The following is a 26,867-nucleotide window of genomic DNA, read 5'->3' on the forward strand; positions in this document are numbered from 1 at the left end:
GTAGTCGCGTTCTTGATCGCTCTGATAAATTAGCGTTGATGGGTATCAACTCCTCCTCTTTGGGTACCCTAGTATTGGCCCCTGACAGAGGGCGTGCGCTAGCTGGCGTTGAGCTCGCGTCGTCGAGACAACAATCTCTTGGCCTGCTGCGCAGCTGCACACTCGAGTAGCGTGCGAATCTCACGATGGGCCCGACGCTCATCGGGAGTCATGGCCCTCGGAAGCCCATGGAGCAAGGCTGCCGTAGCAGCGATGTTCTGGCTCGCCCAGGCGAAGTGTGGGAGGGCTTCATCGCCCTCGATGATCCTCCGGTTCATGTCGCGGGCCATGGCGCGTGTGCGGCCACCGTTTCCACGGCGCTCGATCTCTCGATCGAGCTCCGCGCATTCCTGCTTGAGCTAGAGTCGTGCTTCCTCGAGCTCTCAGTGCCAAGCCTTCAGCTGCTCCACCCGCAGGCAGGGTGGGGCCCCTACATCTCCTTCGACCTCGTCGTCGAGGCCGCTCATCGGGGTAGCCTCCTCCTCGTGGATGCGTCCGACGTGTCCTGCCATGAAACATTCACGAGAAGGGTGATGGCTTCCCCTGCTGGAGTCAGAGGTGGAGGGCGACTCCATTTCTCCTGTGATGATGTCAAGGAAAGACTCCACGATGTATCCGGTCACCCCACAAACTCGTCGTTCACGGGGGATGGAGGCATGCGTGGCGCCACAAGGTGGCCAACGGTCTCTGCGGCGTTGCGGAGACCGAACGGGAGCACTGTCGGGGCACTCCGGATGAGGTATTCCGGGGAGAGGGGCTCTCCCCCGGTGAGTTGTGCCATGACATTAGTGGACGAGAAGGTGAGGTGGCACAGGTCCTCCCGGGACGGTCGGGGTCCCAAGAAGGCGCCGAGCTGGCGCTCTAACCTTCCGTAGTTGAAGTTGAGGAGCTAGCTGCTCCCGGGGGGCGTGGGCCTCCGGTGCGTGCAGCCGCAGCTCCTCAAGCGCCTCGGCGATCGCGTCGAGGCCAACGGAGTGGAGAGGCTGAATGACACGGGTGCCCGCACCAGCTCTCCCTCCGTCGTGATGATGAAGTCTAGGTCCTCAAAACGCATGTGCGCACCCGAGACCCAGGTGATGTCGTGACTAGCCATCCGAGGCTAGTGTTGATGTCGAGATGCGCAAAGGCCCCTACCTGGTGCGCCAACTGTCGATGTTTCGAGTAAACACCAACGAGTAAATTTCTAATATTGCGCGTCTGGCTCGGATGGTGTGCTAAGAGGACATGAGATTTATACTGGTTCGGGTGGAATGTGCCTACATCCAGTTCATTGCTGCTGCTTGTGTTACTAGCACTGAAAAGTTCGTAGTATGGGTTACAAACGGACGAGAGAGGGACAGGTCCCAAGTCTTTGGTGGAAAGAACGAATGGGTGCTGAGAGCTCGGTCGCTGCTCGGCTATGTGTTCGAGGTTCGATGCTAGTGGTTTTGATGTGATGCGGTGCGATGCGTTCTCGTGCCCCTTAATGGGACGCCCTGCTTTCCCTTTTATAGGCCAAGGGAAAGCATGGGTTACAACGGGAGAAAAGAGGAGAATGAGAGGGAGAGGAAGTCCTTCAGGGTCGCCGGGCCTTTTTTTCCTTTGTGCAGGCCCAGCTGACATGGCAGGTGGTGACAGGGATAGCTCCACGCCGGGCGCCTGTCCGTCGATGATGCCATGCCCTAGCGTTGTCAGCGGGTCGTGACGTCCCACTCCACCCTGGCGGGCGGCGCGGCGAACCAGCGTGCTGATCAGCGGTCGTACAGGGAGTAGGCAGCATAGTGACCACGCGTCCGTCACTGTGGGCGATGTGAGTTCCCTGGAATGACATGTCATGGGGACGGGTCATATTGAGACGGGACCGCTCCCTGCACGATGCCAGAAGTTTGACCTTGGGTTGTACTTTCTGGCCCGTAGTGGTTGGCAGCGGCGTGAGCTTCCGTTAGGAGCCGTGCCCGAGGGATCTCAGACGTCGGGCGAGGCGGAGCCAGCCCCCAGACGTCGGGCGAGGCAGAGCCCGCCCTCAGACATCGGGCGAGGCGGAGCCCGCCCTCGGGAGTCGGGCGAGGTGGACCCCGCGGCCTCGGTGTCGGGCGAGGTGGACCCGGATTGCACGACCTTAGAGTTGGATGAGGCGGAGCCCGCCCCTAGAGGTCGGACGAGGCGGATCGCACGACCTCGGGGTCAGGCGAGGCGGAGCCCGCGGCCTCGGTGTCGGTTGGAGCTATAGTCGCACCTTTGACTGCCTGGATGGATTAACATATAACGACCATTAGCCCCTCCTTTTCGGGTACCCTAGTATGGGTCCCCAACAATTATATTTTTATATTATTGTTGGCTATACGAGAGAGATGCTTATATGTTGCATTTCTATCGTTGGGGAGTGAGTGATGAGCGTATTATAAGTTACAAAGTAGAAACATGGAATGATGATCTATAGAATCAATTTCTATCTCTCACCCTATGAATTTGAAATACGCTTATATATGAACTTTGGAAAGTGGTGGAATGTCAAATTCCAAGCCAAATAGCATAATTTATTAAGTAGATTTCAATTCCTTCCAATGAAGGGATCCAAATGATCCCTAAGATATTTTTAATCTACAGAGCTAATGGTTAGCTGCTATAATATTTTAGATAGAAACTACATGCTGGTTTGAGGATTAGGACCGCCCAAGCTAGTCCCGAGCTTGAGTTTCAGTATTTTTAGATGAACACGATTTGAATATCAGATTCTACCGGTACGGAGGGAGTTTCTTTACAGTGTGTTTGGTTTGTGAAATGAATTGGTCTCTTATCATCTCATTGTTTAGTTTTTTGTTTGATTTATGGAATAGAATAAATTAAGCCATCAGCACCTCATTCTAATTAGTACTAATATAAGAAATGAGGTCATTCCATTAAATTTGACGAACGAACACATGATCATCACCCACCTAGAATGGATTGATTCTTCAAACAAACGCTCCATAATTTCTTTCGCCAAACTAGCTATGGGAGCAAGCTGAACCGGTCCCCATTTAATAAAATAGGTGATTAATTAAGGACCTGTTTGGCATGACTCCAACTCTGGGTGGAGCTGCTCCACTCCAGAACTCCAGGTGGAGCCAACTCTGGGTGAAGTTGGAGCTGTCTGATGGAGATGTTTGGCTGGGAGGGTGTCCCCGGCTCCAGAAAAGAGGAGTTCGAGGGTAGATTGCCATTCTTGCCCCTGGTTCGACTTGAACTACTTCTCACAAATATGAAATGAAAGTACATGCAGTGAAGTCCAAAATAATAATAAATTACATGTCATTTGACTAGAACCGAAATTACGAAATAAGTTCATAGTTCGAAAATAAGGTCGTTACAATAATCATTGCACTAGTTCCATGCTAGGGCGATGGATGTAGCCATACTATCACGAAAGGTGTCCATAGTCACAAAGCTTGATTCCGAAGTTGATCCATCATAGGTATGTTGAGACACGGCATACTTGTTGTACCTTTCCGGAACAGTAGGCATGTAGGTAGGATCTCTATCAAAATTAGCAAAGTCCACTTCAACACTAGCATGTTCACGTATGAAATTGTGTAGGACCATGGTAGCAGCAACAATCTTCTTTTGTGTGACCATTGAATAACCGAACATCTTGTAAAGGATTTGCCATTTCATTTTTAATACTCCAAATGAGCGCTTAATAACATTACGAGCGGACGAGTGTATACGGTTGAACTTCTCTTTCGGAGTATTAAATCCAGCCTCTAATCAATTTTTGAATCCCACGAATCCAGCCTCTAATCATACTATAAATCAATTTTTGAATCAAAACTGAAAAAAAAACCTTGTTCTGCGGCCGGCGGAGGATGTCGGTGCTGGTGACGGGCGCTTCCTGGGGCGGCCTCCACTGGGAGCGGCAGACTTGTTGGCGTTAAGCCATTTCTCTGCTATTTCCGTTGGAAAGTTCCTATCCCGTCCCCTTGACCACGAAAGAAGACTGTACCGGTGCATTGAACAGTTCCTGCTAACTTCCTATCCATTGACCACAGAGTTCACAGAATCCAGAGAAGCAATTGTCCAATATCTAAGCAGATAGCCAGTAGCGTCTTGCTCCTTCGACATTAGCATGGCGCCACAGAGCTTCCTCATCGTGCTTGCTGTCGTCTTGTCGTTCGCCGGTCCCGCGGTAGTAGTGGTGGTCGGACAGCCCTACATCCCTTTAGGGCCCTACTGCTCGACGACGGGCAACTTCACCATCGGCAGCAATTACCAGGTAAACCTCGGCGACCTCATGTCCTCCCTCAACCAGAGCGCCATCGCGAACCGAGGCTTCGACAAGGGCACCTCCGGCCAGGCGCCAGATGAGGTGTTTGGGCTCATCATGTGCTACGCCGACCGGAACTGGACCCAGTGCCAGAACTGCCTCCGAGGCGCGGCCGCCGGGGTCCAGCAGATCTGTCCATTCAGCCGGGAGATGAAGGCTTGCTACGACGCCTGCGTCGTCCAGTACTCCAACGTGTCCTTCTCCGTCGCCGACCTGACCGTGGCGTTCTACGTTTGGGCCGACGCCTTCGTCACCGACATGGCCGCCATGAACGCTACACGGTGGAGCCTGATGACCCGGCTCGCGGAGGAGGCCGCCGGCAATGGCAACTCGCTGCGTCTGGCGAACGGGAGCCAAGCGTACACGGACTCGCAGGGCAGCTCACACGTGATGTACGGGCTGGCACAGTGCACCAGGGACCTCAACGGCAGCGAGTGCGCCAGGTGCCTCGCCAAGTTCGTCGCGGAGCTGTCGAGCTCGCGCCCAAACAACACTTACGGCACCGTCAAGGGGTACAGCTGCTACGTGGCGTACAACATCGGGGAAAACCTCGGCATCACCATCCCTCCTGATACGGCAGCGCCGCCGCGGCCACCGCCGTCGCCGACGACTGTGCAAGTGCGACCACCGGGTTAGTATCAAGCTGTCATCTGTGGTCACTTAATTTGCACATCATAATCTGTTTCTCACGTTTATACATCATAATCGTGTTTCGTGAGAAAAGATCCATCGCCTCCCCCAGGACCGACGACGGTGGCACTGGTGGCCGGCGTGACTGTCGGTTCCGTGGCGTTTGCCGTCTGCTCCGGCGCCATTGTTTTATTCCTGCTGCGTCGGCGCCGGAGACGAAAGGCAAGAGAGCGCCAACTAGACGTGTTTGACGACGAGCCTTTGGATGACGAGTCGTTTGAGAAAGGAACAGGGCCGAGGCGTTTCCGGTACAGCGAGCTGGCCATGGCAACCAGCTTCTTCTCCGAATCGGAGAAGCTCGGCGAAGGGGGCTTCGGGTCAGTGTACAAAGGGTACTTAAAAGAGATGGACCTTCACGTCGCCATAAAAAGAGTGTCAAAGAGCTCCAAACAGGGGAGGAAGGAGTACATCTCCGAGGTGAAGATCATAAGCCGGCTGAGGCACCGCAACCTCGTGCAGCTCATCGGCTGGTGCCATGGCGGCGGCGAGCTCTTGCTTGTCTACGAGCTCATGCCCAATGGAAGCCTTGACTCTCATATCCACAGCCACAACAATGTGCTGTCGTGGCAACTCAGGTACCGCACCATACTATTTTTTTAACAGATGATCCGTGCATTATTCAGCAATTTATAGTAATAAATGCTCATTAATTTTATGACGTAATAATGTGTTCATTAGGCATGAGATCGTGCTTGGAATCGGCTCTGCACTCCTGTACCTGCATCAGGAGTGGGAGCAGTGCGTCCTGCACCGTGACATCAAGCCAAGCAATGTTATGCTCGACGCCTCCTTCACCGCCAAGCTCGGCGACTTCGGGCTCGCGAGGCTGGTCGACCACGAGCGCCAATCGCACACAACTGCGCTCGCTGGCACGATGGGCTACATGGACCCGGAGTGCATGTTGAGTGGTAGCGCCAGCACCAGTTCCGACGTCTACAGCTTCGGCGTCGTCGTCCTCGAGGTCGCCACCGGCCGGCGGCCAATCGTGGCGCTACAGGACACGGAGGAGGAGTACGCTACCGTGCACCTGGTGCAGTGGGTATGGGAATGCTACGGCCAAGGTAGGATCCTCGACGCCGCGGACGCACGGCTGGACAGAGAACAACTCGACGGCGAGGAGATGGAGCGCGTGATGGTCACCGCGCTCTGGTGCGCGCACCCTGACCGCGCCCTGAGGCCATCCATCAGGCAGGCAGTCAACGTGCTGCGGTGCGAGGCGCCTCTGCCGTGCCTCCCCGCGAACATGCCGGTCGCGACGTTCTTGCCACCGCTCAGTCGCCTCAAGGCTGAATCTGGGGCTGTCACCGGTAGCAGTAGTGGCAGCGCTGGCACCACGCGTTCAAGCATCGCAACGGAGGCTTCCTCCTTGCTGAGATGAAAAAAGAAAAGGAGATATTATTGTTCTGTTTTTCAGCTTTGATTTGATCACCTGTCCAAATGTCATTTTGAAGTTTCACTATTGTTCGAGGCAAAGAATCCAAATTACATGGTATAATAGGATCTACAAAGTAACCATCCGTCTCAAAATAAATACACGTCTCGTTCACGAGCAGTTAACTATAAATATAAAAAATAATATTACATGTGTATCTCCAAGTAAGTTTATTATGGATGTATACCTCATGCTCAATCTAATGACATACATTTTTTGTATAAATTTCATCAAACTTTAAAATGTTTGACTCATCAGTAAGCGAGATGTGTATTTATTTGGGACGGAGGAAGCAGTAGAGTTGGTGTATATCCATGTTACACATGGATTCTTTGCCCCATACAAAATTACAAATCCTAGACTATGGTCGTGGAACGTGAAGATTTCTCAAGAGCGAGTAGACGTTGTGGCTAGCGTCCGGACATCTGAACACCCGTGTCTGCCCCGCCTGCTGCACCTACCAGCATGTGCTGCTGCTACTACACATGCTGCTGCGCCCACGGGGACCACCTCCGCTTCCGCCTGCACTCGCTTCCTGCGCCCGCTAATGAAAACACTTGCAACATGAAAAGCACATGTTGCAACATACGTCTAAAACAGATGATATATTGGGAAGGTACACTTGAAACATATGTGTATAGCCATTGCAACATATACAATATCCAGATAAAACACTTGAAACAATCGTCTGAAACAGTTGACACATTTGAAACATACACTTGCAACATGCATATGAAAAAAGCTGAAATATTTGGAACATATACTTGCAACATACGTGTATAGCCATTGCAACATGTGCAATATCCCGATCTACTTTTGCAACATCCAAATTTAAACACACGCAACATCCAGATGAAACATCTAAAACACTTGAAACATACGCTTTCAGCGTAATGTCACATTGGTGCTTGGACGAATGGAAACTCGTCGTTGTGGAGCTCGACGCCGGCACGGAGGCCGGTGATGGCGCATGGAGCTCGCCGGTGCGGCAGCGATGCGGGCAACTCGCTGGTGAGGCGACGTCACACGAAGCTTCTCCTGTTGCCTACTTGCTGGAGCATCCGTCATGGAGTCTTGCCGGTTTGGTGGAGGCTGCTATGGCTAGTGGGCAGCGCGGTGGAGCGCGGAGTGGAGAAGACGAGCAGCACAGTGGAGGCAGAGCGCACTAGAGAGATTTTTTTTAGGAAGGAACGTGGACGGGAACGAGCAGATGACACAGAAGCGTGTTGGGAAGCCACATTCGTCCATCCGGATGCCCTCACGAGAGCATTGACATGGTAGAATAGGATCTAGACGGCAAGAAATGAAGAAATTTGGGGCATGGAAGAAGAACACGGCATAATCCATGGGAGAGAGAATGGTAACGGAATTGGGGACAGTTTCAGCCTTTGAGGTGTGCGTTCGTTGTCAGTTTTCCCAGTACAGGTCCGTGGACCGCGGTTGATATATTTTTTAGGGGAGCATTGACTTTATTTATTCAGTACGATAAGAATTATAAACTCCATGTTGAGGCTTCAAAAACCAAACATGTCTACCTATCCATTAATTTACAGAGCTTCTAGCTAATATATGTGTGTCCACATTTGACTTTTGTCCTTCAAAGACGAAATCCGCTATAGTGAAACTTTTTCTTCTAACATTTATCTCCCGGACAATTGGTCCATACCTGCCGAATCCCTTGCCCAGTAAACTCCTCACCGCATTGGCACAATCGCTCACAACTCTAAAAGAGTGCAAACCAAGATCCCTGGCCAGCGCGAGACCTTCACGGCATGCCACTGCCTCCATCACCTCTGGGTCCGACTGCCCTGCCGCCACCAAGACAGACAACCCCAGGTAATTGCCATCTTCATCATGGGCCACTGCTGCCGCCGCCGCTTGGCCTGAGTTCTTCAACATCGCCGCATCGACGTTGACTTTAGCCAAACCTCTCGGGGGTCTAACCCAGCGCGGCACCTATGGCACCGCCATCTGTGTCACCGTTGTTCGAGCCCCCAGACTCTCCTTATTGTCCTCCTCAAGTTCCCCTATAAACCGCTCAACAAAAGAGTGTGTCGAGAGCGAGCTCTGGAACTGGTTCTCATGGATCACCAGACGTCGCGCATATCATATCGCCCATAGGCAGACAACCACCCGTGTAATATCTGTATGTTTAAGTGAGCTCATGGTCTCTGCTAACCCAAGTACAGGCGTCCGCACAGTGATTCTGGCTCAGGGACTCAACAATGCTCTCGTTCTCAAGAGCCCAAACACACTTGGAAAGATTGCATTCCAGAAGGGCGTGCCTCCACGAATCAGCTGCTCCGCACAGACCACATCGTGCATCCACGACATATTCTGATGGTGACGCACATCTCCTGTAGGAATAGAATGTCTGGCCAAGCGCCACAAGAAAACCCGAACCTTTGAGGGGACCTTGGTACTCCATAGCTCGGTCCATTCTTTCTCCTGGGCACCAACATTAGACCTGCCCGGCCTCCCTTCGGCCCAAGCCGCCAGCGTCTCCCGGTTCCTTACTAGCATTCTGTAAGCTGAACGCACTGAGAAGACTCCATATTTTTCATAGTGCCAGGCCCAGTAATCATCCTGTGCACTTGTACTCAATGGAATACTTTCTAGCAGCTCACAATCCAACAGACTGAGAAAATCTCGCACTGCCTGCATGTTCCAACTCCGGGACATCTGATCAATAGCTCGCTCAACACCAGCAGTGAACCCACTATCGCTGTCCCCATCGGTAGCATCAATCCGTCCCTTGGGATCCACGACATACCCTTGATGGTGTCCCTGCAACCTCTGCATCTAGCAGATCACTCTCCGGATAATACACTGCCTTCAAAATTCGTGCGCTAAGTGAATCCGGTTCCTGCACCAAACGCCAAGCTTGGCGAGCCAACAGTGCCGAGTTAAAGAGCTCTATGTTTCAAAAACCCAGACCTCCCATGAACTTTGGCTTTGACATGTCATCCCACGGCACCCAGCATGTTCTTCGTTTACCTTCCTTACTTCCCCACCAAAAGTCCCGCACGACGCCATCAATGTGCCTGCATAATCCTCTCGACAGTCTGAAGAAAGACATGGAATATGTCGGGATGGCTTGAGCAACTGCCTTAATTAGGACTTCCTTGCCTCCAGCAGATAGGCATTGTTTCTTCCAGACCCGATCCTTAAGATAGGTGAAAGCGTCGTTCACCGACGTGCCCACATCCGTTGATATTCCCAAGTACTTTTCACTCGGGGCCTCTTTATGAACATCTAAAATCTCCTTGATCTCATTGCGTGCAGCAGCACTGCAGCCCTTGGCAAAGTGAATTGATGATTTGTCCAAGTTCATCCGCTGTCCAGACGTGCAACAGTATAGATTCAAAATACTCCTCACTTCCTCCGTATTCTCTCTATCTGCCTTGAAAAGCAACAGGCTGTCATCCGCAACGAGTAGATGGCGCACCATCAGAGCCGATGGAGCCACCCTTATGCCCATGAGACTCGATGACTGAATTCTTGATTTTAAAAGGCACGAAAGGCCCTCTGCTGCCAGTAAGAAAAGATAGGGAGAAATTGGATCACCTTGACGAATACCTCTTGTAGGTTTGAAACTTTCCAATTTTTGGCCATTAAACAGCACTGAGAATGACACTGAGCTGATCATTCTCATAATCATTTGTACCCTAAGCCTGTGAAAGCCCAGCTTAATCATGATTTTCTGCAGGTAGTCCCACTCCAACATGTCATATGCCTTCTTCATATCCAATTTTAGAGCACAACATCTACTGTCACGTGCCCTATTCTTCTTCATAAAATGCAGACACTAGTAGGCTGTGATGAAGGGCGGGCCTGGTGCAAGCGGTAGAGTCTTACCGCCTGTGACCGGAAGGTCCCGGGTTCGAGTCGCGGTCTCCTCGCATTGCACATGCGAGGGTAAGGCTTGCCACTAACACCATTCCCCATACCCCGCACAGAGCGGGAGCTCTCTGCACTGGGTACGCCCTTTTTTTTAGTAGGCTGTGATGATGTTATCTGTTATCAGTCGGCCTGGCACAAAAACCGACTGTTCCTCAGAAATAACCTTAGGTAAAATACTCCGCAGTCTATTGGCCACCGTTTTTTATGCAATTTTGTAGACCACGTTACATAAACTGGTCGGCCTAAACTGCCCAAGTTCTTTCGGTTTCTCCACCTTCGGAATTAGGACCAAGCTTGTATCATTGATAATGGCCGGATAATCCTCCCCGTGCAACATCCTCAGCACTACCGCTGTCACCTCCTCCCCACAAACATTCCAGTGACGCTGGAAAAAGTGAGCAGGAAAGCTGTCGGGTCCGGGCGCTTTAGTTAGAAACACCGAATTTTTTACTATTTGACCCTTTTTTCGAAAGTTTCTCTCAAATAGACCCCTGGCGGAAAGAATTCCAGAAATGGACCCATGGCTCGGCGCCAGAGTGAGTGGCGCCGAGCTCGGCGCCACGGTGACTGGCGCCGAGGTCCTGGGCACGGGTAAACGGCCTGTCAGGGGCTCGGCGCCATCCACTCTGGCGCCGAGCTCGGCGCCGTAGATCTTGGCGCCGAGCTCAGCGCCATTCACTCTGGCGCCGAGCTCGGCCTAAATATCTACCCTCGGCCTTTTCCCCATCTCCTTGCCCTAGCCAGCCCACGCCGCCGCCGCCGCGCCCACGCCCGCCCGCTCGCGCCCGACGGCGCCCGCGCCCGCCCCGTGCCGCGCGCGCCACGCCGCGCCACCCGCCCGCGCCGCGCGCCCGCCAGAGCCGCGCCGCGCCTTACCTCTGCGCTCTCGCCTCCCGCTCCCGCCCGAGCGCCTGTCTCCGTGCCCGTCCGAGCCCTGCTGTCCGACGGTGCCGAGCCCGCGCCGCGTCGGGCGTTCCGATCCGCTGCAACTCCGCCTGCCCGAGCCACTGCTGCTCCGTCGGCCGTATCCCGCGCCGCGCCGCTGCTCCGCTCCCGTCCCCCCGCCCGAGCCCGCACCGCGCCGCAGTGCCCTCGCGCTTGTTGCCCGTTGGTTGGCCTGCAGTGCCCGAGCCACCACTGCCCTCCACCGCCCGTCCTAGCCTTTGTCTCCACCGGCGGCCGCGGCCTCGAGCCCCGTCCTTGCCCCTCCACCGCCGGCCTCGCCCCGCCTTGCCGACGTCCACCCGCCCGCCCTTCAGCCTCGCCCCGCCTCCCGCGGCCGTCGAGCCGGTCTCGCAGCGCGGAGCGCCGGCCACCGTAGTCCCAGATATTCGCCTTGACCTACGCCCATCGTCCGTCGACCCCGAAAGGTAAAAAAATATGAATATGCAATGTACCTATTTAGTTGGTGTATGTTATTGACTAGTTATACTGTGATGACTTTGTTAGTTGATTTAGTTAGATATATATGTAGATAGATAGAAACATAGATACATTGGTAAATAGATATAGTTAGATAGCTACTTAGATATGTAGTTATATTTGTAGTTAACTACATATGATCTTGCTATTTAGTGAGTACACTATAAATATATACGTAGTTATTATCATGATTACTTAGTTTGTAGTTAGAAAGTACTTGTTAGGTACTATCTATCGTCTAATTTGGACTAAAGGACATGTGTTGCGTTACGTTTTTTAAATAGATGGACAACCTAGTGACCATATATCATGGAGGCACGGTTGAAAATGATCGTTATGGATATGTTGAGTTTCTTGACATGCAAAGCGTGCCTGTGCTATTCAATGATAGACCTTCATTTAGTGATATGGTTGCAAGGGCTCGGGAGGAGCTGCATTGCTTTGGAGATGATGACATTGCAGTTGATGGTGTACTGCACCTAGGTTGTCCTCCGAACATCTTCAGGCGAATGATCTCAATTGGTTGTGCGGATCAGTGGGACAACTATGTGAGATCGGCTATGAAGAGCCAGCTGCAATGTTTGGACGTGGTTGTTCGTCGGGTGTTAGTTGATCCAATCCCTCATGGGTTTACCCCAGCAATGGATCATCTGGCACACATCGACCCTCCCGTTCCAGAACCTTACCTGCATGTGCAGATTGCGCCTACGGTTCCTGATGCTCAATCTGTCCCCAATGCGTTATTTGGAGATGGTTGTCATACTCATGTTTTCGTGGCAGATCCTCCTTATGAGATCCCTTTGACACAGAATCATCCGAGTAAGTGTCTTAACCGCATGGTTTTTGGGAGCTTATCCCGTTCCTTACATCTATTTCTTTCATTCTTTCCTCATTTCTGTAATGACGTTGCAGGAGACATTCCTGAGAATATCGATGTGCCCCATGTTGCTGTGCAAGTGCACTTTTCAGATGGATTTCGTGGCTCCAATAATGTTGAAATTATGAATGATTCGGAGCCATATGAGATGGCTAGGGCTCTTGATTCTGATGATGATCGTCCTGTTGGAGAGCTAACGGAGAGTGATGTTGAGATGATGAGACGTATCTTTCCCGACCGCCGTGATCCTAGAGTTCATGAGTTTAGTGATCTTGCTCATTCTGATCTGGCGTTTGTAGAAGGACGTGATGATGAGCTCCTAGAAGCTCCTGAGGCCGGTCCTAACATGGTAATTGAGGAGAGGAGGGTGTTCAATGACCTCCCTGCTTTGAAGAGGTGGTTGCAGGCTTTTGCAGTGAAACGAAAGAGGCCTTATAGGGTATTGCATTCATATGTGGAGCGTCGTTACACAGTTGTGTGTGACAAGGAACGCTGCCCATGGAGGGTTTGTGCAAGGAACCAACAGGTGACCGGAAAATGGAAGATCACAAAAGTAGTTGGGCCACACAATTGTGCTGACCATGAGCTGACACTGAGGCATCGGCAGTTGACATCTACCCTCATTGCCAAGCGGTTGATGGGAATTTTGCAGGGAGAACCCAACATGAAGGTGAGAACAATTATCAGGACCGTTGAGGCGTTGTATGGAGGATATGTGATAACTTATGGTAAAGCATAGAGGGCTAAGCAGCGAGCGTGGAAGATGATATATGGGAACTGGGAGGATGGGTATGAGCAGCTGCCAGTTCTTTTCAATGCAATCAAAGCGGTGAATCCAGACATGCATTATGAGTACATCCTAAAACCTAATGCATGGAAGGATGGGAGGCAGATATTTTTCCGTGCCTTCTGGTGCTTTCCTCAGTGTGTCGAGGCCTTTAGGCACTGTCGTCCCGTCTTCTCCATTGATGGTACGTTCTTGATTGGCAAATACCAGGGCACACTTCTTATAGCCATATCATGTGATGCGAACAACAAGTTGGTTCCTTTGGCATTTGCTTTGGTTGAGAAGGAGAACAATGACAGTTGGGGATGGTTCTTGAGGCTAGTCTGGATACATGTGGTTGGCCCTGGCAGGGAGGTTGGCGTCATATCTGATATGCATCAGGGCATACTTAATGCCGTGCGAGAGCAGTTAGAGGGGTATGCACCTTTGCACCATCGTTGGTGTACTTGACACCTTGCCGAGAATCTACTACGAAAGGACAGTGTCAAGAAAAACTTTGATCTGTTGCAGGAGGCTACTCGACAGCTTGAGGACAAGTACTTTAGGGAAAAGTTGGAGCAGGTCAGAACCGCATCAAATGCAGAAGGTAGACAATGGCTCACAGGTTTGATGAGGGATTTGGAGAAATGGACGAGAGCTCATGACGACGGTGGCTGGAGGTACGAGTTTCAGTGCAGCAACATGACAGAGTCATTCAATAAGTTGCTATTGGGGATACGTGGTATGCCCGTGAATGCAATTGTTCAATTCACCTTCTATAAGCTTGTTGCCTAGTTCAACGATAGACACACCCATGCATTGTAGTTGAGGAGTGATGGAGAGATATGGGCTCCGAAACCAAAGGCACACCTAGAGAAGGCAAGAGAAAGGGCTGGCACACATGAGGTTGCATGCTTTGACCACGCCACAGGGACTTATCAGGTCGAGCATAGGGGCGGTACAATATCCGACGGCGAGGTCCGAGAGTCAAGGATACATGTGGTTGTCCTCTAAGATTTCAAGTGCACTTGTGGTAAACCAAGGCAATACCACTTTGTATGTTCGCATTTGGTGGCAGCAGCTAGGCATCGCAACTATAATATCGAGAGGAGGATACCTTACGAGTTCAGTGTCAACACGCTTGTGAACACATGGAGCCCTCGCTTCGTGCCTTTCCGGGACCCTGGAGAGTGGCCTCCTTATGATGGGCCGAAGTACATTGCGGATCCAGCTTACCGTTGGAACAAGCATGGATCAAGGCAGAGGACGAGGCATAGGATGGTTATGGATCAGATACCCAGAAGAACTAGGCGTGGGAGAGGAACTCCATTTGTTACTGATCCCAAGCAGTACGAGTGCGGCAAGTGCGGTAGACTTGGCCACAACTCATGAAGTTGCCATTGGCAGATTAGTGAGGTAGGACTATTGATTTATAGTATTATTTTATATTTTGTCGTATCATATATTTAATTATGCATGTCTCAATTTATGCTTGTATTTGTGTCAATTACCTATACATTTATAAGTTCATGTTTCATTGTACATTGCAATTCTAATTCATTCACTTTTTTGTAGGATGGAGCAATTCCACCTGCTCGACCCGACGTACGAGGAGACCCACAGAGGACGTCTCGTTGCGCTGGGGCAGGTAATAATCTATAAGTTTTATTCGTACATGTGTTCGTGAAGTAACATGTGACTATGTTATATTCGATGCAGGACCTTCCGCACCTTCGTTCTAGGACCCACAGTGGGTTCTTGGACATTCGGTACGACGATAGGTACACTCCTTTCCTGCAAAGAGCTGGCCTAGATGTCATCTCCTTTCAGGTTCGTCGTGGGTTGCCCAAGTTCAACTCAGTGGCGATAACTGCGTTGGTAGACATGTATTAAAGTGAATCATTGCCTCCATTCATGGCCATTTGTTCATGCGATTGACTTTTTGACAAGTAATCTTGCTTGGTCTTAAATATAGGTGGCGGCCGGAGACTCACAGCTTCCACCTACCTTTTGGGGAGATGACAGTCTCGCTTCAGGACTGTCAGAATATGCTAGGCCTAAGGATTCATGGGAACCCAGTCACCGGGCAGTGCAGGTTAGAGGGATGGAGAGCACGAGTGGAGGCCTTCCTTGGGCGTGAGCTTGGCGAGCAAGGGGCTCGCACTTCTGGAGTTCCCATCTCATGGCTACGTATAGAGTTCGCACAGTGCCCCGAGGAGGCAGATGAGGAGACGGTTGGGTACTACTGCCGGGCGTGGATCCTACACCTTTTTGCTTGCGTTCTCTTTCCCGACGCGATGGGTGACAATGCGTCCTGGATGTGGATCCATTGCCTTAGTAACTGGGACCAGGCGGGTCAGTACAGTTGGTTGCATTATGCTTGTTGGATGATTAAATGTTTAGAATATATATTGATGTCTCTGTTTGTAACTATGGATGCTTCTAATACAAGACCGTATCTTGCGAATTTTTTGCGTGAATCTTTAATCATACTATACTTGTACAAAGGCACAAATGTAGTACACAGATTAACTATAAATTTATTACGTTTATAATCCAGGAATATTTGTACATACGCTGTGTACAAGAATCTATGCTTTTCAGAGAATCTATGCTTTTCAGAGAATAAACATAGACTTTTCAGATACACGGACATCATCGAATTATCACATCACTGATATAGACCTCTCAGCTGCAAGGAGGTTGGCCTGCAGTGCCCGAGCCACCACTGCCCTCCACCGCCCGTCCTAGCCTTTGTCTCCACCGGCGGCCGCGGCCTCGAGCCCCGTCCTTGCCCCTCCACCGCCGGCCTCGCCCCGCCTTGCCGACGTCCACCCGCCCGCCCTTCAGCCTCGCCCCGCCTCCCGCGGCCGTCGAGCCGGTCTCGCAGCGCGGAGCGCCGGCCACCGTAGTCCCAGATATTCGCCTTGACCTACGCCCATCGTCCGTCGACCCCGAAAGGTAAAAAAATATGAATATGCAATGTACCTATTTAGTTGGTGTATGTTATTGACTAGTTATACTGTGATGACTTTGTTAGTTGATTTAGTTAGATATATATGTAGATAGATAGAAACATAGATACATTGGTAAATAGATATAGTTAGATAGCTACTTAGATATGTAGTTATATTTGTAGTTAACTACATATGATCTTGCTATTTAGTGAGTACACTATAAATATATACGTAGTTATTATCATGATTACTTAGTTTGTAGTTAGAAAGTACTTGTTAGGTACTATCTATCGTCTAATTTGGACTAAAGGACATGTGTTGCGTTACGTTTTTTAAATAGATGGACAACCTAGTGACCATATATCATGGAGGCACGGTTGAAAATGATCGTTATGGATATGTTGAGTTTCTTGACATGCAAAGCGTGCCTGTGCTATTCAATGATAGACCTTCATTTAGTGATATGGTTGCAAGGGCTCGGGAGGAGCTGCATTGCTTTGGAGATGATGACATTGCAGTTGATGGTGTACTGCACCTAGGTTGTCCTCCGAACATCTTCAGGCGAATGATCTCAATTGGTTGTGCGGATCAGTGGGACAACTATGTGAGATCGGCTATGAAGAGCCAGCTGCAATGTTTGGACGTGGTTGTTCGTCGGGTGTTAGTTGATCCAATCCCTCATGGGTTTACCCCAGCAATGGATCATCTGGCACACATCGACCCTCCCGTTCCAGAACCTTACCTGCATGTGCAGATTGCGCCTACGGTTCCTGATGCTCAATCTGTCCCCAATGCGTTATTTGGAGATGGTTGTCATACTCATGTTTTCGTGGCAGATCCTCCTTATGAGATCCCTTTGACACAGAATCATCCGAGTAAGTGTCTTAACCGCATGGTTTTTGGGAGCTTATCCCGTTCCTTACATCTATTTCTTTCATTCTTTCCTCATTTCTGTAATGACGTTGCAGGAGACATTCCTGAGAATATCGATGTGCCCCATGTTGCTGTGCAAGTGCACTTTTCAGATGGATTTCGTGGCTCCAATAATGTTGAAATTATGAATGATTCGGAGCCATATGAGATGGCTAGGGCTCTTGATTCTGATGATGATCGTCCTGTTGGAGAGCTAACGGAGAGTGATGTTGAGATGATGAGACGTATCTTTCCCGACCGCCGTGATCCTAGAGTTCATGAGTTTAGTGATCTTGCTCATTCTGATCTGGCGTTTGTAGAAGGACGTGATGATGAGCTCCTAGAAGCTCCTGAGGCCGGTCCTAACATGGTAATTGAGGAGAGGAGGGTGTTCAATGACCTCCCTGCTTTGAAGAGGTGGTTGCAGGCTTTTGCAGTGAAACGAAAGAGGCCTTATAGGGTATTGCATTCATATGTGGAGCGTCGTTACACAGTTGTGTGTGACAAGGAACGCTGCCCATGGAGGGTTTGTGCAAGGAACCAACAGGTGACCGGAAAATGGAAGATCACAAAAGTAGTTGGGCCACACAATTGTGCTGACCATGAGCTGACACTGAGGCATCGGCAGTTGACATCTACCCTCATTGCCAAGCGGTTGATGGGAATTTTGCAGGGAGAACCCAACATGAAGGTGAGAACAATTATCAGGACCGTTGAGGCGTTGTATGGAGGATATGTGATAACTTATGGTAAAGCATAGAGGGCTAAGCAGCGAGCGTGGAAGATGATATATGGGAACTGGGAGGATGGGTATGAGCAGCTGCCAGTTCTTTTCAATGCAATCAAAGCGGTGAATCCAGACATGCATTATGAGTACATCCTAAAACCTAATGCATGGAAGGATGGGAGGCAGATATTTTTCCGTGCCTTCTGGTGCTTTCCTCAGTGTGTCGAGGCCTTTAGGCACTGTCGTCCCGTCTTCTCCATTGATGGTACGTTCTTGATTGGCAAATACCAGGGCACACTTCTTATAGCCATATCATGTGATGCGAACAACAAGTTGGTTCCTTTGGCATTTGCTTTGGTTGAGAAGGAGAACAATGACAGTTGGGGATGGTTCTTGAGGCTAGTCTGGATACATGTGGTTGGCCCTGGCAGGGAGGTTGGCGTCATATCTGATATGCATCAGGGCATACTTAATGCCGTGCGAGAGCAGTTAGAGGGGTATGCACCTTTGCACCATCGTTGGTGTACTTGACACCTTGCCGAGAATCTACTACGAAAGGACAGTGTCAAGAAAAACTTTGATCTGTTGCAGGAGGCTACTCGACAGCTTGAGGACAAGTACTTTAGGGAAAAGTTGGAGCAGGTCAGAACCGCATCAAATGCAGAAGGTAGACAATGGCTCACAGGTTTGATGAGGGATTTGGAGAAATGGACGAGAGCTCATGACGACGGTGGCTGGAGGTACGAGTTTCAGTGCAGCAACATGACAGAGTCATTCAATAAGTTGCTATTGGGGATACGTGGTATGCCCGTGAATGCAATTGTTCAATTCACCTTCTATAAGCTTGTTGCCTAGTTCAACGATAGACACACCCATGCATTGTAGTTGAGGAGTGATGGAGAGATATGGGCTCCGAAACCAAAGGCACACCTAGAGAAGGCAAGAGAAAGGGCTGGCACACATGAGGTTGCATGCTTTGACCACGCCACAGGGACTTATCAGGTCGAGCATAGGGGCGGTACAATATCCGACGGCGAGGTCCGAGAGTCAAGGATACATGTGGTTGTCCTCTAAGATTTCAAGTGCACTTGTGGTAAACCAAGGCAATACCACTTTGTATGTTCGCATTTGGTGGCAGCAGCTAGGCATCGCAACTATAATATCGAGAGGAGGATACCTTACGAGTTCAGTGTCAACACGCTTGTGAACACATGGAGCCCTCGCTTCGTGCCTTTCCGGGACCCTGGAGAGTGGCCTCCTTATGATGGGCCGAAGTACATTGCGGATCCAGCTTACCGTTGGAACAAGCATGGATCAAGGCAGAGGACGAGGCATAGGATGGTTATGGATCAGATACCCAGAAGAACTAGGCGTGGGAGAGGAACTCCATTTGTTACTGATCCCAAGCAGTACGAGTGCGGCAAGTGCGGTAGACTTGGCCACAACTCATGAAGTTGCCATTGGCAGATTAGTGAGGTAGGACTATTGATTTATAGTATTATTTTATATTTTGTCGTATCATATATTTAATTATGCATGTCTCAATTTATGCTTGTATTTGTGTCAATTACCTATACATTTATAAGTTCATGTTTCATTGTACATTGCAATTCTAATTCATTCACTTTTTTGTAGGATGGAGCAATTCCACCTGCTCGACCCGACGTACGAGGAGACCCACAGAGGACGTCTCGTTGCGCTGGGGCAGGTAATAATCTATAAGTTTTATTCGTACATGTGTTCGTGAAGTAACATGTGACTATGTTATATTCGATGCAGGACCTTCCGCACCTTCGTTCTAGGACCCACAGTGGGTTCTTGGACATTCGGTACGACGATAGGTACACTCCTTTCCTGCAAAGAGCTGGCCTAGATGTCATCTCCTTTCAGGTTCGTCGTGGGTTGCCCAAGTTCAACTCAGTGGCGATAACTGCGTTGGTAGACATGTATTAAAGTGAATCATTGCCTCCATTCATGGCCATTTGTTCATGCGATTGACTTTTTGACAAGTAATCTTGCTTGGTCTTAAATATAGGTGGCGGCCGGAGACTCACAGCTTCCACCTACCTTTTGGGGAGATGACAGTCTCGCTTCAGGACTGTCAGAATATGCTAGGCCTAAGGATTCATGGGAACCCAGTCACCGGGCAGTGCAGGTTAGAGGGATGGAGAGCACGAGTGGAGGCCTTCCTTGGGCGTGAGCTTGGCGAGCAAGGGGCTCGCACTTCTGGAGTTCCCATCTCATGGCTACGTATAGAGTTCGCACAGTGCCCCGAGGAGGCAGATGAGGAGACGGTTGGGTACTACTGCCGGGCGTGGATCCTACACCTTTTTGCTTGCGTTCTCTTTCCCGACGCGATGGGTGACAATGCGTCCTGGATGTGGATCCATTGCCTTAGTAACTGGGACCAGGCGGGTCAGTACAGTTGGTTGCATTATGCTTGTTGGATGATTAAATGTTTAGAATATATATTGATGTCTCTGTTTGTAACTATGGATGCTTCTAATACAAGACCGTATCTTGCGAATTTTTTGCGTGAATCTTTAATCATACTATACTTGTACAAAGGCACAAATGTAGTACACAGATTAACTATAAATTTATTACGTTTATAATCCAGGAATATTTGTACATACGCTGTGTACAAGAATCTATGCTTTTCAGAGAATCTATGCTTTTCAGAGAATAAACATAGACTTTTCAGATACACGGACATCATCGAATTATCACATCACTGATATAGACCTCTCAGCTGCAAGGACAACATGCAAGGAAGCACAACTAAACTCTATCTCCACCATCCATCTTATGACTGTTTGATCCATGGGCTAAGGTAAAGCGGCACACGGATCGCTGACATGGCACATTGACAGGCCTCCATTCCTCCTCTCGACCTATAAATAACCACTCACTCCCTCTCATTCACACAAACAATAAGGAAGAAGAACACTCCTCAGCATTTGCTTTCGTTGTAGTACCAATGTCTGGAGGGTCATCCAGAGGGAGAGGAAAGGGGAAGAAAACTACTTGGGGGTGGGAGGGTCCTCTTGGTCCCGATTTCTTTGAGGAAGCTCTTTATGAGAGGTTCCCCGTTGAGAGCAAAAGTGATTTCACCAAAGAGGCACCACTGATAGGATACGATGAAAGGAAAGAAGAGTGGCCAAAATGCATGCATGGTGAGGACTGCCTAGTGCAGATGTTCACCGAGGGAATAGATGGAGGTCGTCGTTTCTTCAAATGCCCGCGAGCATGGGTAATTTCTATTACTATTTGTTTCTTCAATATGTTTGTCTTGTATATCACTTACACGACATACTTTTTGTAGTCTTCCTTGACCGAAGAAAACTGTGGGTTCAGTAGGTGGGTCGATCCTCGACCTATTTATCCGCATGCGGAGTACATCTACTACCTACAAGACCGTATCTTTGATCTAGAAAGGGAAGTTAGCAGCGGTTATAAGGATGACGAACAGGACGACAACAACAATGGTGCCGATTCACAGGAGGCACTCTGCAATGATCCATATTGCACCTGCCCTAACCACAAGAAAAAGGGGTCTCCCCCATCACCCCCGCCACCACCACCACCAACAACGGGAGGCTACTATGGAGAAGGTGCAACACAATTTGCTATGTGGCCACACTACTAGGATGACTTTATGTTTTTCTTGTGGAGAATCCCAGGTTTAATTATCTAAGGCATGTTAGGTTTAATTACCGAAGGCATGGTTTAATTACCTAAGGCATGTTAGGTTTAGTCAAAGAAAACTATGTACCCAGGTTCGGTACCTGTAGTCACATGCCATTTAATGTGTTTTGTGTGTTGATTTCTATAATGTCGTATGTCGTTAACTGTTTTTTGCAGCACGTGTTCAAATGGAAATAAGTCTGTATCATTAAGCGGAATATTAAGACCATTGATAATGAAAACAACCACATAATGAAAAGTTCGATACTATGTCACATTACACAACATATTAATAGTATAACTAAGTGCCGACAGTAGACAAAGGGGCAAATGCACTTCCAAATCCTCAATCTGAAACATGCTGAGTAAGCAGCTCATCATCCGAGTACCAGTCCTCTACTACAACCCTGTTGCTGCGGCTAGGCTCAACTGCATTGCTCTGACCTGCCTGTCGCTTGTAGTAAGCGGCCTCTGCTTCGTCTGCGGCCGCTGCGGCCTGAGTGAAGAACGCGTCATCATCCTCCTCTGCCTGTAAGCCCGCCTCTGCTAGAGCGATGAGCTCGCTCAGTCTGCCAGTGTCGTCGTCAGCCTCCTACGCCTGAATGCCCGCCTCTGCTAGAGAGATGAGCTCGCTCAGTCTACCTGTGTCATCCTCAGCCTCCTGCGCCTGTATGCCCGCCTCTGCTAAAGTAATGAGCTCACTCAGTCTGCCAGTGTCGTCCTCATCCTCGTCTCCATCATCACACAGCACAATCGGTGATTGAACGGTGCGACCAGCTCGTGATCTATGGGCATCTAACTTCTTCTCCTCATATCTTGCACGAGCCACCTCTGCAGCATGTTCCCCGCTGCAACCAATCCCTTGATGTATAAAATGCAATCAGTTAGCAACTCGATAATATTACATTTAAAACCAGGCAACGAAAAAAGGTTTTCAAGCACTCACTGGCACATAATGTAGCAACATGCTCGTCCAAGACCTGCATCTGTACTCTTGTCTCCTCCCTTGCCTCATTCCTTGCCCTCTCCTCCTCTAACGTCGTCCGCCTCTCCAATCCCCATTTGTTAAGCCCAACATCGATCGGGTTACAAATACCGCGCTGTCTAGCAAACTCACACATCTTTTCTTTGTGATGTTTAACGAATAGGTTGACGTAGTCAGGTCCATATCCCCTCTTCCGTGCAATTACTTGCCTCTTCTTCAGTTCATCCAAGAACTTAGCTTGACCATCATAACATTCCCAACTGCATTTTCTAGTGCTCTGTTCAAAACAAATATTATATCATATATGTATTAGGAAAACAAACAAAATACGATTTCATGTTTACCAGAAATATAACGAACCTCATCATACTCAATCATATGGCCGCAATAATGACCTATTCCAAGCTCCGAAGGGACTAGGCCATAGTTTGATTTTACACCACATTCGCACATGACAGGAGGTGCTTTGTAGATTACCCGTTCTTTCTTCTTTTCCTTAACCCTCCGCGGTTCTTCTGGCCATTGGTTCTTAGGACCATACAACCACTCCTTGAAACGACACTTCGCCATTGAATACACCTAAATAATGAGACATTAGTACATAAACACATATAGCTCAAGATTTTAACACATACACTTTGCACTTACTTCATGCTTATTTGGACACACAAACTCCAACGTATTCTCAGGGTTTATCACAGCTCGATCTCCGCAATCGCACAGAGGAGGTTCCTCGAGTCGTCTAACTGTGGCTAGGTGCTTCTCCTTAGCCGTCATTGCCGGAGGGTTAGGGGGGGTGGAACCCACCGCTTGAAGTGCTCACGTGGATGTCTCCCTCTAAACTAATCGTCAAAAAAGAGGTACCTAGGATCAAACTTTTCTGCACCATCGATCCACTGAAAGAAAAAGCACCTCTCATGGTCCTACACAATGAGATTCCAATAATATATTAGTACCATACTTAAACAAATAAAGAAAAAGGATAGTACAAATAATTTCTTACATTAAACCGACTACATGTGTAGAAGCAACGCGCGGCTGTGTCCAGATGTTTTGATTGAAAAACATGGGCCGGGAAGCCACAATCATAGTTAGGGACAGGAAGGTCAGGGGGAACGGGGGCATCTTTGCTAGACGCGTCGGGGTATAATTCTCGAGGACGACCCCGTTTTCGCCAAAACTCCTCCCGAAACATTTCTTGCATCTAACAAATAGGATGTAATTTAGCAAACATAAATAAAAACATCACAACAAAATATCAATGAGAACCATAACTACAATCCAATCAATTTCATTATAAGAACCAAAAGCAGTTAACATTATACCCTAAACCTAGGGTTTCTCATTTCATCCACAACAATAAACCCATAACATAACTACATGCGGCTTGGTTTGCTAGCATTTTCCACGCCTTGAAATGAACCTACGGTTGTATAATACATATATTGAGGGATACAATGAAACCCTAAGTGATGATGATTCTTAGGTTCAAAAATCCGACTAATATGTACCGAATCTATGCGAGAAAAACAAGGAGGTGAGCGAGTATACCTTGCTCTCGAAGATCTACGGATCAAATCAAGGTTTTCAAGGTCCAATATGTCGATTCGTGAGGTAGGATGAAGTGGCGAGAAAAAAACCCGAGGAGAAAGAAGAGGAAGAACGCTCGGGGAAGAACGCTCGGGGAAGAAGGCTGGGCTGGGGTTAAATGCAGGTAGCTCGGCGCTAGAGTGAATGGCGCCGAGCTCGGCGCCAGAGTGGATGGCGCCGAGCCCCTTACAGGCCGTTTGCCCATGCCCAGGACCTCGGCGCCAGTCACCGTGGCGCCGAGCTCGGCGCCACTCACTCTGGCGCCAAGCCAAGGGTCCATTTCTGGAATTCTTTCCGCCAGGGGTCTATTTGAGAGAAACTTTCAAAAAAAGGGCCAAATAGTAAAAAATTCGGTCAGAAACATCTGAAACAAAGCAGACTTCACCTCATCAGGACTAAACGGCTTTAAGAAATCATCATTCATCGCCCCGGTGACTTTGACAGGTACCGAGTCCAGCAGCTGATCCATGTCCTCCGTCCCTTCCGACGTATATAAATCCCTATAAAAGGTCGTTGAGAGATTAGCCATCTCCTCCTCAACCTCAGTAAAACTGCCATCTTCCTTCTTGAGCTTGCTAATTTTATTACGCTTCTTCCTTTGGTTCACTCTCAAATGAAAAAACCTTGTATTCCTATCTCCTTCTTTGAGCCATGTAACCCGTGAACGTTGTCTCTAGATTACTTCCTCTCTATAGTTGAGCTCTACTATCTTGTCCATGGTCTTAATCTCCTCATAAGATGGGCCTGTCCGTAGGGGCTCAGAACGGAGCTGTTGGAGCCTTGCGTTAAGTTCCTTGAGTTCCCGCTTCACATTGCCAAACTCCTAGTTATTCTAGCCTCTGAGACACCTTGAAACGGCCCCAAGCTTCCTGTTCAATTCTTCCAAATTTGATGCTCTCGGCTGGTCAGTCCAGGCTTGTGCAAGCACGTTCCTGAAATCTGAGTGTCGCTCCCACATTAATTCATACCGAAAAGGCCTTTTACCTTGTCTGCACGATGAATTTTGTGGTCTGGCCTCCCATCGCAGCTCAATAGGCCCATGGTTAGACGTTGTCGAGGTCAAATGTTGGACGTAGGCTAGCGGAAATCTGGCACTCCACTCAGCACACGCCAACGCACGGTCCAGCCGAACTCGACAGTAGGAACCACCAGCCACTTTCTTTTCATAGGTCCACCTACGACCTTTGAACCCTAGGTCCACCAGACCACAGACATCTACCATCTCCCGAAAACTAGCAATCTGGCTTCGGCTGCACTCCTACACTCCTTCATGTTCCGATTGAACGAGGACTTCGTTGAAATCTCCAATGCACATCTATGGCAGATGAGATGAAGCCTTAATGAACTTCAACATCTCCCATGTCTTGTGGCGTTCCAGAACCTACGCCTCACTATAGACACACGTCAAACACCACGGCTCACCCCACTCTCTGTAATAATAGTATCAATGTGATATTGAGAGTACAGTAACAATTCAACCCTAGTATTGTTTCCAAAAAATTCCAAGGCCACCACTGCACCCTGAGCTATTCACAGCGAAAGACTTATAGGGTACCTTTATGTAACACCTGTGTTTTTGCATCATCTTAAAAACCACTAAAAATTTTGAACTTTTTAAAACTTTACAACAAATTAAAACACTGACTAATTATTTTCTACAAAACCACTTTTAAAGGAAAACGTTTTCTAAAAACTCTTGCATCAAAACTCCACCATATGCATTTCTATGTCTCGTAGGATTTAGTTGTAGCGCTAGGAATATTTTCTAGGATTAGAAGATCTCTTCACATTTAAATTTCATCATCTGCACTTTGTTTGTCTGAATGCTGATGTGTATGTTTGAATGCTTGTTTGTTTGCCCTAGAATTTATTTGGCATCAAATAATTCTCCTTGACATTCTCCACCAAATACTTTTCCTTGACCTCCCCTATGATTTGCCAAGCTCCCCGTATTTCAAATTCTTCTCGAATTTAAATTCAAACCATGCATATACATCTCCTAGTTTATTTCCTGGAAATAAAAAGAGAATTTCATAAGTGGGAAATGGCTCACGGGCTCACTCTATCTCCCTCCCTCTTTCTGGCCTGCACTGTGGCCTGCTCTTTCCCCTGCACTGGGCCAACACCGGCCCAGCAAGAGCAGCCCAATCCGCGCTCTCCCTCCTTCCCTCCATCTCCCCTTCTTTCATCCTGCTTGGGCCACGCCCGCCTCCCCCATGATAGGCCAGCCCAACCAGGCCCCTGGCCCAGCAGCACAACAACAACCCTTCTCCTCTTTTTTCCTCCCTCTCACTAACATGCAGGCCTCCCATTGGCTCTTCTTCTCCAAGAGGTCAGCGACCACACTATGCCCATGTCGTCACAACCGCCGACCTCATTGTGCCCAACCGCCTCGCTCCGTTGTCACCTTCACCGAGCACGCCCACGCGGATGGATAGGGATGCCAGCTCACCACTAGCTGTTGCTGGAGATATTTTCTCCGCGAATTGACCTACTTGCGCCTATAAAAGCCGACCATGGCTGCTGAGCTCGCCGCCCTCACTTCCATCGAGCTCGGGCGACCACCTCCCTTCTGTCATGCTCTGCTTCTTCCCCCTT

At 49.2% G+C, this 26,867-nt stretch overlaps 1 protein-coding gene across 2 annotated transcripts; it reads left to right on the top strand.

The window, feature by feature from the left end:
* Positions 1-4,073: 4,073 nt before the first annotated feature.
* LOC136472066 (L-type lectin-domain containing receptor kinase IX.1-like) lies at positions 4,074-6,479 on the top strand. Of its 2 annotated transcripts, none has more exons than XM_066469799.1 (3): positions 4,074-4,952; positions 5,046-5,586; positions 5,690-6,479. In XM_066469799.1, exons 1-3 carry the CDS (start codon positions 4,124-4,126, stop codon positions 6,387-6,389), a joined length of 2,070 nt encoding a protein of 689 aa, XP_066325896.1. In that variant the 5' UTR covers positions 4,074-4,123; the 3' UTR covers positions 6,390-6,479. The 2 variants fall into 2 exon arrangements, with proteins under 2 accessions (XP_066325896.1, XP_066325899.1); XM_066469802.1 differs by having other exon boundaries at positions 5,064-5,586.
* Positions 6,480-26,867: the final 20,388 nt, after the last annotated feature.

This window comes from Miscanthus floridulus, chromosome 1 (genome assembly GCF_019320115.1).
Source record: "Miscanthus floridulus cultivar M001 chromosome 1, ASM1932011v1, whole genome shotgun sequence".
NCBI lineage: Eukaryota > Viridiplantae > Streptophyta > Magnoliopsida > Poales > Poaceae > Miscanthus > Miscanthus floridulus.